This window comes from Felis catus, chromosome D1 (assembly GCF_018350175.1).
Source record: "Felis catus isolate Fca126 chromosome D1, F.catus_Fca126_mat1.0, whole genome shotgun sequence".
NCBI lineage: Eukaryota > Metazoa > Chordata > Mammalia > Carnivora > Felidae > Felis > Felis catus.
In genome coordinates, this window is record NC_058377.1 from 9,767,557 (window position 1) to 9,785,431 (window position 17,875).

Sequence of the window (17,875 nt, forward strand, 5' to 3'; positions counted from 1 at the left end):
CACAGTGAAATTTCACACAGAGCCTTGGTGTGGGTCTGCTTTGCTGCATGCTGCTGGGCTATTATTGGTGGGCCCTTTTAATCTGGAAACTCATACCCTTGGGTTCCAGGAAATTGCCTTGAATTACTTAGCTGATGTTCCCCTCTCTAATTTTGTCTTCTTTGTCGTGAATGCCTGTTATTCAGATATTGCCTCTCCTGGCCTGGCCCTGTAATTTTTTTTTTTTCCTCCTCTTCTTTTCCATGTCTTTATATTTTTGCTCTGCTTTCTGGGAGATTTCATAAACTTTTTATTCCAGCTTTTCTTTTGCTATCATATTTTTAATATCTGGGAGTTTATTTTGTTCTCTTCTTGTTCCTTTTAACATAACACCTATTTCGGGATGCCTGGGTGGCTCATTTGGTTAAGGATCCGACTTCAGCTCAGGTCACGATGTGGTTCATGAGTTCGAGCCCTGCTTTGGGCTCTGTGCTGACAACTCAGAGCCTGGAGCCTGCTTTGGATTGTATGTCTCCCTTTCTGTCTGCCCCTCCCCTGCTGGCACTCTGTCTGTCTGTCTCTCGCTCTCAAAAATAAACATTTAAAAAACTTTTACTAACACCTATTTCTTGATGTTTCTACAGTGTCTTAGCTGAGAACAATAACTTCATTATATTTTCTTTATATAGTCTCCTTTTTCTTCCAAGTTGATTTTTTTTTTTATTTCTGTTATGGATGCTTTGAGCTATATGTTTTATGTTAGGAGGTTTTTGTAGATGGCTTCCAGACATAATTTGGTTGTGAATTCATAGTTAAGAGTGAGGAGCTAAGAAGATGACTGGAAACTAAGCCAGTGGGTAGAATGTCAGCTGCGAGTGTTACTATAGGAGTGACCTGACTGTGTTTTTTTACTGGAGATTGTCAATTTTTGTACCTTTATTCTTGACTAGATAGAGTTTTGAGAGAGTATTCTTCCAGTTGTCTACCCAGAAATTAAAGGGGCCAGAGTGCCATATTTTTGGCTTCAGAGGTAAGGACGGCTGAGGCATGTCGGTGTCTAGTACGCATATGTTGACTCAGTCCCCCGGTTTTCAGTGTGGTATCCCTGTCCTCAACAGTGCCTGGTCCTTAAGTTAAGAAACCCTGTATTTCTAGAGAGAAACTGAAATCAAGCCTCATCAAGAGACTAAGCCTCTAGGTTTCTATTGGAGTAGAAGTCAGGGCCCTCCTCCAGTAACATAGAATGAGAGGTAAGATCTGAGGATTGAATTGCTTCTTAAAACACCTTCACCTGATCACCCTTATTTTAGCTTCACGAAACACCAACTTTCAGAGTTCCTTGTACCATCAGGTCCGAAATTCTTGGTGGATTCTGCTGGGTGAATCATGTTGATTCAAAGTGTTTTCCATTGCCGAGGCTTCAGGCTTCTCAAGTCAAATGAGGTTTGTATTTCAACAGATTTTTTGGTTTTTATGTTCTCTAATCGGTTCTTTCTCCCATTTCCTATTTTTCTTAAATGTGATGTATTCCCTTATTTCTGGGAAGATATTAAACACACACATTTATCTCGATACTTTCTTCTCATCACCATGTTCTTTTTTAAATACTTGAACATAAGCATAATAACTTTTATGTTATTCTCTGCTAATTCCGTCGCTTCTCAATCTGTTTCTATTGTCTGTTTCTCTCCTGTTTAATAGGTTACATTTTCCTGCTTCTTGGTATGCCTAATACTTTTGTTTGGATGCTGGACACTGTGAACTTTACCTCGTCAATCTGGATTTTGTTTTTCTTTCAAGAGTGTTGAGCTTTAGTAGACTGTTAAGTTACTTACAGTTAGGTATTTGATCCTTTCAAGTATTGTTAGTGTGAGAATATAACCTTTAACACTAGGGATAGGTTAGCCTCACTGCTGAGGTGTGATCCTTCTAAGATCTCTACTGAATGCCTTGAATGATCAATGAGAACTTTCCACTTTGGCTAGTGGAGATTTGAGTAATTATCAGCCTGTTCTGAGCTCTGGAACCCCTTTAGCTCACAGCACTCCACGCATTCTTTGCCCAACGGTATAGGATTTCATCCTGTGTACATGTCTTAGTATTTACAAAAGATTCAATGGCACGCAGATCTGTAAACTTTTCTTCCTGCGTAGCTCCCTCTCTCCAGAACTTTGCCCCACATCTCAGAAATCTGTCTTCCAGTACCTTCTCCTCTATTCAAGATAGCCATACTCTGCATGGTCTCTCTCTGTCCCTGCTGTGAAGTCCAAAATGTGTCTCCAGACAGAACGCCAGGAGATTGTAGGCCTCACCTCATTAGTTTCCCCTCACTCAAGGATCACAGTCCTATGTTGCCTGTTGTCCAGTGTCTGAACTATTTTGTTGACCAGTTTTTTGGTTGTTTTAAATGAAGGGTAGGGGCGCCTGGGTGGCTCAGTCAGTTGACAGTCTGACTTCAGCTCGGGTCATGATCTCACAGTTCGTGAGTTCGGGCCCTGCGTCGGGCTCTGTGCTGACAGCTCAGAGCCTGGAGCCTGCTTCAGATGCTGTGTCTCCCTCTCTCTCTGCCCCTCCCCCCACACGCGCTCTGTCTCTGCCTCTCAAAAATAAAGAAAAACTAATTTAAAAAAATTTAACTGAAGGGTACATCTCGTTCTTGTTAACTACATTATGGATAGAAGTGGGAGTCAACATACTTATTTTAAAATCCTATTATGATTGTATTTTAACTCTTTTCTTTGGGTGTGTTCTTCATTTGTTGAGCCCGTATTCTGTCTTAAATGAGACTTACATTCCTCAGGAGTTTGCTCATTCTGTGATTGGATATGTGTCTTTATGAATGAAATTCCTTGTTAGACTTTCTCCTTCCTCTGTCGTTACACCCTACCTGGGAAGAGGACTAAGAGCCACCTGCCATTGGAGTTTTCCTTGACCTTCAGTGAAAATAAAGGAGCATGTAGAAAATATTTCTGAGCTAGATATCCTGCTGGCTGATCTGGGAATGGATGCTTCCCTTCTTTCTAGGTGTCACCAGCCACCCAGGACACTACCCTGTCTCTTTAAGATCTTGTACACATTACTCCCTCCTGGGATCATACGGCCTGTTTCACTGCCAGGGGTGTTGTGCATGGGGTAAACCCGGGCTGATTTAACTTGGCTGTCCCCGCTGTGGTAGTCCACCTAGTAACACTGTTGATTTTCTCTCGGTCCTTTTCTTTTTCTGTATTCCACCTTGGAGCATGAAACACTGGTAGCTCTGTTGCCCTTTTTTGTGTTTCTGTTCTTCCTTAAGATCCATGTTGATTGTCTCTGTCCTCTTTAATTTGATTTAGTCTGTTGTACATCACAGAATTAGTCCGAGGTTCTAGCTTTTCAATTCCTTTTGTCTTGTGTGACCACTAATTAACTTTCTGTCTTTTCCAGGATTAATGTAGGAAGGGAAAACTAGCCAGTTCTCAGTCTACCATCTTGAAATAGGCAGAATGATCTCTTTTGACCCTATGTGCAACCATTTTGTAGGAGGTTTGCTTTTCATGAAATATCAGGGTGGTTTGTTTGTTTTTTTTTTTTAATTAAGTCTAGCTTTACTGTTGGTAAACATGAAGTAGTATAACATTTTCTTTTTGCTTTATCTCATTGTAGGCCATTTGTTTAGCTCTTAATTCAAGAGATAATTATTGGGTTTCTCTCTAGGTATTTAAGGGGGAGGGTACTCCCTAAAGGGAGAATTAAAGATACAACTATGGTTTAATATGGTGTGTGGTAAGTGCTATTAGAAAGTACAAGAAAAATTCTGTAGAAGGTCAGAAAAAAATAAGCAATCGTTAACAAGCAGAGATAATATTTGCAGAGTGTAAAGTTACAAACTCACAGGCAATATAGCATCTGGTAAAGGTCACCAGTGATCTAGTGGCCAGATCTTCTACTTCTTAGCCCTCATTCTTTATCTTCCCTGCAGGAACTTGGCACTTAGCAAGCACTCTCTTTTTCTTAGAAGTTCTATTCTGTGACAGGTATCTGTTCCTGCTTTTAAGACTTCTCTCTCTCTCTCTCGACTTCTCTCTCTCTCTCTCTCTCTCTCTCTCTCTCTCTCTCTCTCTCTCTCTCTCTTTTCCTGTCCCTGAGAGAAAGAGTTCTGTGCATTCTCCCTCTCTGAGCACCTGTATTCCAAAAGCTTTACTGCCTGAGATGATGCTCAAATCTTTGACCTGAGCCTTTACATTGCCTGAACTCCAGGTTCTTACTTCTGCCTTGATATCTGGAAAATAAATTACAAAGCTGAGCACATTACCTTCTCTTCTTATAAATAAGCTCTTCTTGTGTCCAGAGTTCTGTCACTAGTTTGACATGCTTATCACCGCTGAGTATCTTTGACTCTTCCTTCATGTTTATATCTAGTTAGTTGCCTAGTCTTACACATTTTTTCTTTGAAATATTTCTCATTTCTGCTCATTATATTTCCTTTAGTTCCTCCTTAATTCACTTTTAGCTCCTGATTAGCATTCCCAGTGCTCTCTTGCCTCCGGTATCTCCCTTATCCATCTAGCCTGTGTACAGTTGCCAATTTAATCTAAAGCTAATTCATCCACATTCTCATGGTTTTGTCTCTTGTAAAGTACCATTATCAGCTCATGTATCTTTTTCCTTCTCCACTTTGCTTTTCTCAAAGGCAGAGTCTGTATCTCACTCAATTTCTATATCCTCATCACCCAGTAAAGTGTCTGCCACATTAACAGGCCGTCAGTAGTTGAGTGAATACGACTTGCCTTGTTTCTAAGGTGTGTTATATTTTAAAATGTAGAGTGATCAGGCAGTCATTACAATGTGTGAATAGATTTTATTTTTCAGTAACAACTTTATGATAATGGACTAGTAATTTTTGAATACTGATTTTACTGATTGACAAAAAGTAGACAAGTACTTTGTAAACCCCCACTCCCCAAAAAAAACCTGTCAGCATTATAGTAAGGCATATATCTAAGACATATTATGTCTGCCGCGGTTTCTAACAGATATAGGAAATACTATTTTCCCAAAAGGAACTGAAGAAGAGGGAAACATTTTTCCTAACATATTGGCCACATGGCATATTTCTCATACTTTTAAGTGACTGCTGTCAGCATTTCCCTTGCTGAGAGCAGTTACTGTTATCACTGATTTCAGAAAATTCACATTTGTTTGGAATGAGAAAAGCTCTGCTACATGTTCACCTCTTAGTTTATTTCCAAACTTATATCCTAAGTGTACAATATGTCTCATGCTGAAGAATGTGGAGGAATCTGAAGAGGACAGCAAAAAGACTCAAACTATCAGTGAGGGTTTGCTTTTCTATGTGGTATGAGGAATTTGACTTACAAATCCAACTCTGCTTTAGTGACTAGCACACTTAAAAGCTTTCTGAATCTCTCTTGTTTATTTTAATTGGAATACGAATAGCATGGTTACAGAACATCAGAAATTCACAAAACCTGTTTTCCTTTTTTGTTCCTATCTAGTCATTCTTCACTTACATGGTTTCCTCTTTTTAAAAGTGTAATTTATGTTCAAAAAGTGCATACATCTTAAGTTTATAGCTTGATACATTTTCTGCATATATATCCTCTAAGGTAGCTACCTCCTAAGATAAGATAAAAAACCTTTCCATCACTCTAGAATTTCCTCCCAGTCAGTATGCCCACAAGAATAACCGTGAGTCTTATTTCTGTCACCATAGGTTAGCTTTGCCTGTTTTTGAATTTCGCACAGAGTAGTGCTCTGTGTCCACTTCTTTTTACTCTGCCTTATGTCTAGGAAATTCTTCCACATTATCATATGCATCAGTAGTTCCTTCTTTTTCATTGGTATTATGTATTTTTAAGTTTACCTTTTTTTACAAAAGTATTGATGAAAGAAATTTTGGAAAATCTGTAAAAGGTAGGGGTGAAGGTGAGGAGAAGGGAGAAAAAGACTTTTTAGTGCCCCAAGACAAATATTCCTAAGTTTTCATTTGTTTCTTTCCACTTTTATTCTTTGTATATGTACATAGTTTTCTGTGGCTGACTCATGATTTTTAAGTAATTGTACGTCCATTTTTTATTACATAATATCTAAGCATTTTTGGAGTCACTGAGTGAAGCCATTCGTCCTTCTGCTTCGCTCTGGCCAAAGACACTAATGGGCTGGAGTTTTCACTTATTTGTTTGGTAGTTCAGCAAATACTTGTTCAGCTGCTGTTGTGTCAGGCACTGTTCCAGTCACTGTTGTATATGCTGGGAGGAGAGCAGTGGACAAGACAGGCCAAGTCCCTGCTCTGATGCAGGCTACAGTCTATGGTGGGAGAAGAGGGATAGTAAACAAGTAAAAGTAACGAATTCTCAGGTAGCAATAAGGGCTGTAAAGGGAATGCATGGATATGGAGCTACAGGACCTCTCATAGACTGTTGGTAGTGTGTAAATTAATAAATTCAAAAATAAATATACCCTGGACCTAAAAACGTCACTGTATTTCATGTACATATACCAGGGCACACCTAAAACAATGTTCACAGCAGTATTGTTGTTATTAGTCCTAAAGCAGAAATATCAAAATGTCCACCAGCAGAATGGACAAATACGTGGTGGTATATTCGTACAATAGAATATTCTTCAGCAAAGACTAATGTACTACGCTTTATGAATGACTCTTAAAAACATGTTGCTGAGGAAAACACAAAAGAACACATTCTGTTTGTTTAAAACCCCCAAATGTGTAAAAAGTAAGCTATATTGCTTGGGGATTCATACTTAGTACAATTGTTCTTTTAAAAAAGAAAAAGAAGGGGCACCTGGATGGCTCAGTTGGTTAAGCATCTGACTCTTCATTTGGGCTCAGGTCATGATCTCCCAGTTCATAGGATCATGCCCCACGCTGGGCTCTGCACTGACAGTGTGGATGCTGCTTGGGATTCTCTCTCTTACCTGTCTCTCTCTGCCCCTCCCCTGCTCACAAGCATGCTCTCACAATAAATAAATAAAACTTTTTTGAAAAGGAGAAGAAGTAGAAGAAGAAGTGATTACCATAAAAGCCAGGATAGGGTTGCCTCTGAAAGGAGGGAGGGGGCCGTGATGAGCAAGGGGAGAGTGGCGGTGGCACTTGCATTTCTTGATCTTAGTGGTAGTTCTCTGCGTGATAAAAGTAATTCATTAAACTGCATGTTTGTGTTGTAGGGACTCTGCATTTGGTCTTATATTTCAGACAAAGCAGTGGTATGATAGCATAAGTTTAGTTCGTGTGTGTTACTTGACAGCTTTATTGAGGTACAGTTGACATACAGTAAGTTTCCTTATATCCCTTTGTAGTCCTTCCCTCTCACCTGTACCTCTTCATCCCCTCACCTCAGGCAAACACTGACTTGCTGTCTGTCACTATAGATTAGCTTCTAGAATTCTAGAATTGTATATAAATGAATTCTACATATAGTATGTACTCTCATTTTTGTCTGGTTACTTTTACTCGGTATAATTTTGAGATTCATCTGTAGGGTTGCATGTATCAGTAGTTCCTTTTGAAGCTTAGTTGTATTCCCTTGTTTGGATAACAATACATTTACTCATTCACCTGTTGATGGATATTTAGTTTGTTTCCAGTTTCTGGCTATTACAAATAAAATTGCTTTAATCATTAATCTACAAATCTGTGTGTAGATGTATACTTTTCTTTTGGTTGAATACTTGGGAATGAAGTGGTTGGATCAAATGATAGGTGTATATTTAACTTCCTAAGAAATATAAGTATACTTTTGTACACACACCCACCCACCCACCCACCCACCCTCCCCAAATCTCAAGAAAATGTTTTTAGGTCAGTAAATATACTTCTATAAAATTATTTTCGGTCACCGTATAGTAATCCGTCAAGCATAATGTATTTAACCAATTATTTGCGAATGGGCATTTAGATCTCTTCCACTATTATAGACAACATTACCATGAATGTCCTTGAAACTAAATCTTTGAACATGTTTTTAATTATTTCTTGAAGATAAATGACTAGAAATGAAATTTTTGGGCCAAACATTCAAGCTTTTGTTACAGATTGCTTTCTAGACATATGACAGATTAAATCTTTGTCAGATTTTTTCACTTGAATACTAATTTTATGTCAGATACAATTAGAACTATATGTTAAATAGTCAAAATAGTCCTTTTGTGTAATGAAGCTTAGGGGCGGATTATAAGTGAAAATAAGTCTAGAGTCTTAAAAAAATGGTTTATTCTATTTGTATCATGTAGTAAATGAAATTTCTTTTTCTGAATAAAATGCAGCTGTGAAAGAATTGTCCTTGGAATTAGAGAATCAATAAAGTTAAATGATAAATTGTTATGAGAAAAATAAATTGAAAAATACTGAGTGTGGTATTGCATTTAGGTTTTCAAATTATTACTATTTAATACTGTTCACTATTTGAAGCAATTTACATAATACATGGTTTATACTGATAATGGCGTATTTATATGACAAAGATATACAAACAATGTTTATATTTCATTATAAATGCATATTTTCATAGACAGGGAAGAGTTTGGAAAATATGAATTGAGCTGTCCAGTTGTACGTCTGAGGGGTGGGATTATAGGAGGGCTGTCATTTGTACTTTGTTTCTGGGTTTGAAGATTTTTTCATAGTGAGTAGGCAAAGATTTTACTATTGGTGAAAATAAGTATATTTTCGTGGGGAAAATTATGAGATAGCTCTGCGGTTTAAGTTCAGAAGACAGTTTAGAGTGTAGATCTTTTGGAGAAAGTCCAACTAGACGGGAGGCTGTGACAAGTATATCCTATTGCTGGAATATATGTCTTGTTTACCAATTATAATCTCCCTGTCAGTGTTTGTGTTCTTGAATTGGTAGTCAGCAAAATGAATACTTTTTACTCTTCTCTAAGTTCTGTCAGGCTACACATATTGTATAATTGATATGTTATGTAGCTTGTCAGTTCCAGTGTTCTAGCGCCTATTATATTTTAGCATACTGCAACTGGTTAGGGTAGTGTCACGTAGTTCCGTTCTTTTTTCTGCGCATTTGTCTCTCCATCTGTGAGTGCAGCATTTTGTTGATCCTTGCACATACTCCTTGTATCTGTCTATACTGACTTTGAATCTGCTAATCATGTACTATACACTTGAGCTGGTGACCACTGTGTTCTAAAATGACATATATTGTTATTATAAGTATGTAGCAAATTATTTTTTCCCAGGTCAGGTAACATCTACCAAGAAAACCACAGGTAACCAAGTGAACGTATTTGAATACTTGAAGTTTATAATACTCTAGGGGGAAAGTCCCTTAACTAGATACCAGGAGAGCCGTGTAATTATCCTAGCTCCGTTATGTACTTGAGTTCTGTCATCTGCTGTATCATCTAATAATACTTGCTTACTGAAGTAACCTAATAGGAAATTAACATACATATTCATTCATGAGGCCTAAGCGATACAGTGTATGTGAGAGTATTTTATAAATGACAGAGGACGATAGAGATGCAGTTCCAACATCTACGTCTACTTGTGTTGTGCCAATTGGGAGTCCTTGTGATGGTGCAAGTGGTGATAGCGGTGTCATGGTGATGGTGGGAGCAGAGAAGGCTTTTTATGATTTATTTTTTTTTAAATATGTATTTATTTTGAGAGAAAGAGAGCACACATGCATACGCAGAGAGAGAGGAGAGAATCCCAAGCAGGCTTCTTGATGTGAGTGCAGAGCACAATGCAGGGCTTGGTCTCATGAACTGTGAGATCATGACCAGAGCAGAGACCAAGAGTTGGATGCTTAACCAACTGAGCCACCCAAGCGCCCCCTGCTAGTACTTTTTTAACATCACTTTTTCATAGGTAAGAAGATCTTTTCTCCAGAATAGCTCTTTCATTAAAAAAAATTTTTTTAACTATTCTAGGAACACTTAGAAATCTTTGTACATCCAGAAGTTGATCTAGGGAATGAAGACAGAAAAATATAATTTACTGATTTACTAAAAACACTAATTCAAGGCACTTAGTATCTTCTCAACATTAACTACAAACAGTTGATTTGTCTTGAAAGCTTTATTGCTTGACTGTAGATCCCTTCCCCATAAAACATTGGATTAGTAGATGTACGTACCTTATGTCAGTATGCTGATAAGCTATCGCTTAATATCGTTTATTTCGATATATTTTAAATCTTAGTTTCAGCAAATGAGTTATCTTTTTCTCTGGCTTTTCTGGGCAACCAGATTTCAACTCTTGATTTGGTTAAACTATCTCTATTATGAACTTCCTGAATAAGTAGAAGAAAATCTCTGCTCTTTATAGAAACACATGACTATCAGTAGTTATATATTCTACTTGCTGTTATTTAAGATCTTTAAAAAAGTTTTTTAATGTTTATTTTTGAGCGAGAGAAAGAGAAGGAGAGAGCACGTGCGAGCAGGGGAGGGGCACAGAGAGAGGGAGTCAGAGGATCCAAAGCAGGCTTCAGGCTCCGAGCTGTCAGCACAGAGCCCAACGCAGGGCACGAACCCACGAACTGTGAGATCATGACTGGAGCCAAAGTCAGGCACTTAACCGACTGAGCCACCCAGGCACCCCATTTTATTGATCTTCTTCAATAAGCATTTTCAACCTCTTCCATTTTTTTCTGTTCAGACCTCCAGTGATTCAAACATCAAAATACAAATTATTGTTACAGTTATTTTCATTGACCGTGTTGCTTGTTTTTCCCTAGGTTATTATGTTTAAAATAGGAAAACTGCTTACCATAAAATTATATAAGGTAAATGAGAGTAAAAAAAAATACACTGCAAGAAAGATTGTATTCAATATAGCTAAAACCAAAGTGAGCTCTACTTTTATGTTTACCTAATACAAATATGTATAATATATATACAGTACAATACAAGTGGTCTTCGTAGGTGTGAATCTTCTGGAAATAGTAGTGTTTCATTATGAGTTTTGGCATAGAGGGAAAGTTGTGTTTTCTGTCTTTGATTGTATATATAAAAATTGATTTTTATTGCTTTTAGTGCACCTCTTTTGTTAACAGCACTTCTGAGTTCAGAGCTAGATTTATTATATTGTTAAGTTGCCTAAAGCTACATATTCCTCACTAAAACACTTAATATTTCACCTACCACATGCAAGGAAGATTGGTCTTTAATTCACTGAAGTAAAATTAAAGTAATTGAAATTTGAGTTATTCATGTAGAGATCTGTAGGAATTAGATAGGCTTTAACTGAGTTCTAATGGGAAACTCACTTGTTTTTAGTTTCAGGTTTTAAAAATGCATTTAAAAATAACAAAAATAAAAAAATAATGCACTTATTTCTTTTTAGTCTGGTTGATGTATATAAAGGTAACCACTCACCGTATATTGATTCAGTCATTCAGCAGATAGGCACTGAACACCTGTAATATGGCAGACACTTTAGTTTGATTAATTTGATTCAGTATAGTAAGTTGTGATTTTGGCTCTGTCCGTGGCAAGTATGTTACTCTAGCCAGAATGACTTCGCAGGGTCTGTAGCTGCCCTGCCCTGTTGTCCTAGCACCATTTTGTCGAAGAGACTGTCTTTTCCTGCATTGTATATTCATTACTGCTTTGTTGTAGATTAGTTGACCAATTAAGCATGGGTTTATTTCTGGGCCCTCTGTTCTGTTTCATTGATCTATGTGTCTATTTTTGTGCCAATACCAAACTGTTTTGAGTATTACAGCTTTGTAGTGTATCTTGAAATCTGGAATTGTGATACCTGAAGCTATGTTCTTCTTTCTCAGGTTTGCTTTGACTATTCCGGGTCTTTTATAGTTCCATACAAATTTTAGGATTATTTGTTCTGGTTATGTGAAAAATGCTGTTGTTGTTTTGATAGGGATCGTGTTGAATCTGTAGATTGCTTTGGGTAATGTGGACATTTTAACAATATTCTTGCAATACGTTAATGTGGAATATCTTTCCATTTGTTTGTGTTATCTTCAATTTCTATCATCACCTCTTTATAGTTTTCAGAGAACAGATCTTTCATTTCTTCGGTTAGGTTTATTCCTAGGTATTTTTTCTTTTTGATGCAATTGTAAACGGTGTTGTTTTCTTAATTTCTTTTTGTGCTACTTTATTGTTAGTATATAGAAACACTACCAATTTCTGGATATTAGTTTTATATCTTTTAACTTTATTGACTTGATTTATTCTAATAGTTTTTTGGTGGAGCTTTAGGATTTTCTGTCTGTAGTATCATGTTATCTGTATGTAGTGACAGTTTTCATTACCAATATAGGTATCTCTAATTTTTTTTTTCATTTGATTGCTGTAGCTAGGACTTCTAGTACTATGTTGAATAAAAATGGTGAGAATGGACATCTTTGTCCTTTTTCTGATTTTAGAGGAATTGCTGAATATGTTAGCTCTGAGTTTTTCGTATTTGGCCTTTATTACGTTGAGGTATATGGACTGGACTGATAATTTTAATGGAAATAATTTGTTACTCCAAAATCATTGTGTAAATGCTACATAAGAGTAATTATTAGCTAAAAAAAAAAAAAAAAAAAAAGTAATTACTAGCTATACCAAGGAGCCAGTATCAGCTTTTCATACATTTATGTATCCCTTATAACTTCATGATTGAAGATGACACAGGTACTTCTAAGATCTCATCTAGGCACTTGCTTTAAAAACATGTCACATGTATTGAGTATATACTGAAAAACATACAGTAATAAAAGACAACATTTATATATGTGTGTATATACATACATTGTTTTTCTATATATAAAACAATGTGTGTGTTTACACATATATAAAGCACTGTAATCAAATCTTGAGTTAACACAGAAGACACATATAACTTTAAATCTTATCATTGGATACACTAAATCTATGGGAAATTGGTGGCTAGGGAGCTATGGCCAAAATTAATCACTTCTGACTTTTTAACATCTTTACAGGCAGTGGGTCACTTTTATGTGAGGGAGATGCAGGAGAGGACAAATGAAAGAAATTGGTAGAGCACCAAAATCAAATCTCCTAGTTTGCAATTTTGCCAAGAATCCTGGTGATAGACAGTATGTCATGAATATGATCTTGGGACTTTGTGCTGCCTTTGGCTCACTGCTCTACTTTTACACAAGTTATCGTGAAAAACATGAACTACTTAGATGTGAATGAGAGCAATTTGGATTTCTGTAACAGAGCATCTAATATAAGTGTTTGGAGAGACAGAACCAGCCAGATTCAGATGGCCTTGATTAGAAAGCTGACTTCTAAATTGCTGTTAATAATGCTAATAACAATAATATTTATTGAATAATTACCTTGTCCCAGGCCCTCTGCTACCTGTTTGTATTTCTTGTCCCATTTAAGACATACGTAGTTGGATATGTTACCATTATCCTCATATAGAGGAGAAAAGGGAGACTTAGTGGGAAAATAAATTTGCCCGTGATAACATAGTTGATAAATGGAAGAGATAGGATTCAAACTCAAATGAGGCTTGACTAAAAAACCCATGCCCTTAACCATTACAATAGTGTTTCTCAGAGTCATGTTTCGTAGACCAGACATCGAAATTATATTGGTAACTGTGTAAAAAGATTTCTAGGTCCCATACCAGACCTTGCTGAATTGTATTTCTTGGGTATAGGGTCCAAGACTTGGCCTTTCTACCAAGCTTCCCAATGTGATTCTTATGAACCACTAACACGTGAGAACCACTGTACATACTATGTTGCTACATAGTTTGAGTATGTAAAGACAAATAGTAAGGACTAATGGATAGGAGGTGGAAGAATATTCTTGACAATAGGAATGATACATATGAAATCATGGAAGTGTGAACAAGTTCCCTGTGGACTGGCAATATTTGTAATACTGGAAAACATAGGTTGTAATATAGAGTACTTGGAGGACTTTGAAGTCTACATTAAGAATTAGGACAGTGTTTTAGAAAAGAAGGAAGCTCCCAGTAGATTAAAGAGTTCGGTGCTACCTTTTCCTGCTCCATTAAAACTATGCTAACATCTGTATCATAATGTTGAAACATATTTCACCTGTCTCTTTGTTTTTGAAATTAGATACTCTAGATTTTTATTCATTGTGTCCTCATTTCTTAGCCCAGTCTCTAGTACATAGAGATCCTTAATGTCAGATTACCTCACTTTTTTCTTTTAAAACTCTTAGAAGGCTGAAACTGGGTGGGAGTCCTTTCTGGGCCAACTTTCAGCAATTTGAGAGTCTTGAGCATCACCTTCCTGTCTAGACCCACAGATCCAAGGAGGAGCTTCAAGCTGTGACTTGGCTTCCATGAACCAATCACGAAGTTTATTTTAACCCAGCTGAATCCTGAGTCTTTCCAGATGCCCCAAGAAGAAAATTTCCAGGAAGACACAGCAGTCTCTCTTTCCTTCTGCTCAGCAATACTGGTAGAGGGCTCAGTAACTTTAACCTCAACCCTGGGACCGACTACCCTTTCCCTCCACCAGAATGATGGGCCCCTCCAAGAGCAGAACAGACAGGAGACCATCATCCAACTATAGAGGTAATAGGAAAGGACATTGTTATTTCTTTTCTGAAAAGACAGTTTAGTTGGAGATCCTTCAATCATACTGTACATCATAAAAATAACTTCATACTTACATTTGAATGTTGTCATTTTTGGAATCATTCTGGAAACCATAGAGTGAGAAAAGCAGCCTGTCATTTTTCCTCCTTAGCTCAGAAATGCTGAGTAACTTGATCCTCCACCCTGGTACCATCCTTCCTCTGCCCCAGAAGAATTGTTCCAATAAATAGCAGGAGAAAAAAGAAAATCCAACAAGAAGGGTATTGGGAAAGATAATTGGCATTTTCAGAGAAGAGGCTCCTAACATTGGTTTAATGGAGGCTTGTTGTCCTCACAGGATGGAGATCAGATTGAACACAGACGTGATTGTGTATTTTGCCTTGCACAGAAACTTTCAAGAACTTAAAGCAGTGAGAAATGGTCACTTGTAGCAACAACTTATGCCAAAGAAAATAGATTTGATCCAATTTCAACGCTGGTACCAGAACGTTCCACCAGTAATTTTAGGACCACTGTGGAACAAGCTGGGAGGTTTCTTTGATGTGAGTTGTCTTTTTTCCTTCTCAGATCTGTCTTTCCTCTCCTTCTAAGTTACTTGCAATTTTTTAAGTCATCTGTATAAACACCTTTCTGATTTCACTTTGCTTTATTCCATTTTTTTTGGTTAGCCATTCTATGTCACCTGCATGTGTGTTTTAGCATTCTAAAGTTAATTATAAGTTGGGATCCATGGTTAAAAATTTGGAACAAAAAAAACTGTGGGGAAAGCAAATATAGAAATTGTTTCGGTAAAACATGATTATGGTAAAGTTTGTGTTACTAAATATCTGCTCCATAAAATGATCTTATTATTTCCTCTTAGAGGAATTTCTGCTTTGTTATTTCAGTGCTTTTCAGTACAAAATAAACATTTTTAAAGGGACGAAAAAAACTTTTAGAATCTCTACTGATAGGATGAATTTTTATGGGAAAAAAAAGGAAAAAAAGAAACTTAGATGTCTGGTTTGGAGTAGCTGATTTCGTTTATTGTGATACACATTTCATTTGCTTGTTGAAATATCTGATGTCTGATCTCCTACGCTGCAGGTTTTTACTGTCTGCGGTAGATACTGCTCCAAGATTTCAGTCATTATTATTCAAACAGTATTTGGCCTGTGTCAGCTTGTTTAGCCAAAATAGGTACTAACCACGTGCCTCTTTTTCCTTACATATTTCTTGACTTCGTTGTTTGATTTTGTCGTTTAGTACCCTGTTTATAGTTCAATCTATGTAAAAACCCAGTTACAAGTTATTTCAAATAAAAGGTAAATTCTTCCATATTATGCTAGCTTAATCGGTGTAAAGGAACTTCTTTACACATTGTTTTAGAATTCTAAGACAGGCGTCTCCAGTAGCTTTTAAATTAGTTCCCCACACCTAAATGTAAGTGAGAACTGTACATTTTTCTGCTTGTCATCAACTGCCTCTTCTCCTCAGTCTTAAACCATGTTTCACTAACCGTGTCCATCTGTGGCGTCTTATTAAGAATCTGTACACCCATCAGCTTCACATTTTTAGAGTAGAAAAACTTCATGGAGGATCTGACTTTATGTTTAACGTGAGGTGAAATTTGCCTCCCCAGGTAAGGACTGTTTTTATTTTTCACCATCGATACCCTTTAGAAAATAACTATGAGTATGAAATCTGATTTCAGAAAACAAATTCCTTTGAGAGAAAATTTGATCAAAACATTTATAACATTGGGGCACCTGGGTGGCTCAGTCGGTTGAGCATCCAACTTCGACTCAGGTCATGATCTCGCAGTTCGTGGGTTCAGGCCCCGCATAGGGTTCTGTGCTAACAGCTCAGGGCCTGGAGCCTGTTTCAGATTCTGTGTCTCCCTCTTTCTCTGCCCCTCCCCCACTCGTGCTGTTTCTCTCTGTCTCAAAACTAAATAAACATTTTAAAAAAATTTAAAAAACATTTAAAACATTATTCTGCAGCACAGCAAACTCTTTGTTAATCAGTAAATCTTTCATTCATATATGTGTGCGTGTATATACATATTCACACACACACACATACATACATACATACATACATATATATACACACACAGACAAATGATACATGAGGGACAGGACTTTTAAAGATTTTTTAACTTAAATATTTAAATTTAAAATGCTTTTCTTGCTTTGGTCACCTCATCTTCCAGTAAAATCTGACATCTTCTTTATATAGCTCAGGGCATATTAGTAATTTCTTCATTTCCATTTTTTATATTAACTTTTGCTTAAAATCTGTGTGGGTAGTCTGATGCTTACTATTTGGCTGTATATACTGGGGCTTTTGAAGATGATAATGGTAGTGGTGATAGGGGTTACTGAAAGAACAGTGGCCTGAAAATCCTCTCTGGACTCCCTTGTGCTAGGTAGGCTAGGAAGAGGTCACTTCTCTGTGGTATCATAACAGCCCCTGTGTATCTCTCAATGCTGTACTTGCCATTTAATAACTGTATGCTTCTAAGTCTGTCTCTCCTACTAGATTAAAGTTTTGGAGGGCAATAAATGTTTCTTATTTATGCTTGTATTTCTAGCTCATGGCAGTCTTTAGCCCACACTATATTGTAAACACTATGTAAATGTTCATTAAAGAATTTGAAAGAATTGACTATCTAGCATTGATGATTACTGTTTTTAACTAAAATTGTGCTTTTATGGACCAAGACAGTCAGTCCAAAACATGCTTATATTGCTTTTATCCATTTCTCTGCTATAAATAGTTTTCGTTATTCATTTATTAGAGAATGTGTTATTTTTCAGTTTACCCAGAAGGTTTATCGACCTGAATGTATTCATATGTAGATAATTTTGTTCAGCATATCAAATGCTGATAGGCCTAACACAAGGGTACCATGTTGTGGCTGTTAGAGGACTTGAAGGTCCTTTGTTGCACATTCCCACCTTCTCCAAAGGTACCACTCACCAGTTTGTTTGTTTGTTTGTTTCTTTCTTTCTTTCTTTCTTCATTTTTTGAGAGACAGAGCATGAGCAGGAGAGGGGCAGAGAGAGGGAGACACAGAATCTGAAGCAGGCTCCAGGCTCTGAGCTGTCAGCATAGAGCTGGACGTGGGGCTTAAACTCACAAACCACGAGTCTATGACCTGAACTGAAGTCAGACACTTAACTGACTGAGCCACCCAGTCGCCCCCACTCACCAGTTTATAGTTTACCGCTTCATGAAGATAACTGGCATAGCAGTCATTAGGACTTACCATCTCTTTTTAGAGAAACTCATTCATGGAAAGAAACAGGTTATTCATAAGCAAAGTAACCTATTCGATTTGTTTCTGGTTTGTTACCGCTTTGA

The 17,875-nt window shown here is 37.1% G+C and overlaps 1 protein-coding gene across 6 annotated transcripts in view; it reads left to right on the plus strand.

Moving 5' to 3' along the window:
* The window catches only part of SIK2 (salt inducible kinase 2), a 123,336-nt gene that overhangs the window by 36,747 nt on the left and 68,714 nt on the right, over nucleotides 1-17,875 (plus strand). Inside the window, exon 1 of one of the 6 annotated variants that reach the window (XM_023239086.2) lies at nucleotides 14,309-14,503. The exons of 4 other annotated variants lie outside the window; for them this stretch is intronic. In XM_023239086.2, coding sequence (XP_023094854.1) covers nucleotides 14,449-14,503 — 55 coding nt within the window. In that variant the 5' untranslated portion in view covers nucleotides 14,309-14,448. Of the gene's footprint in view, nucleotides 1-14,308; nucleotides 14,504-14,946; nucleotides 15,070-17,875 lie in introns of those variants that run through there. One more of the 6 variants, XM_045038271.1, reaches the window with a different exon arrangement.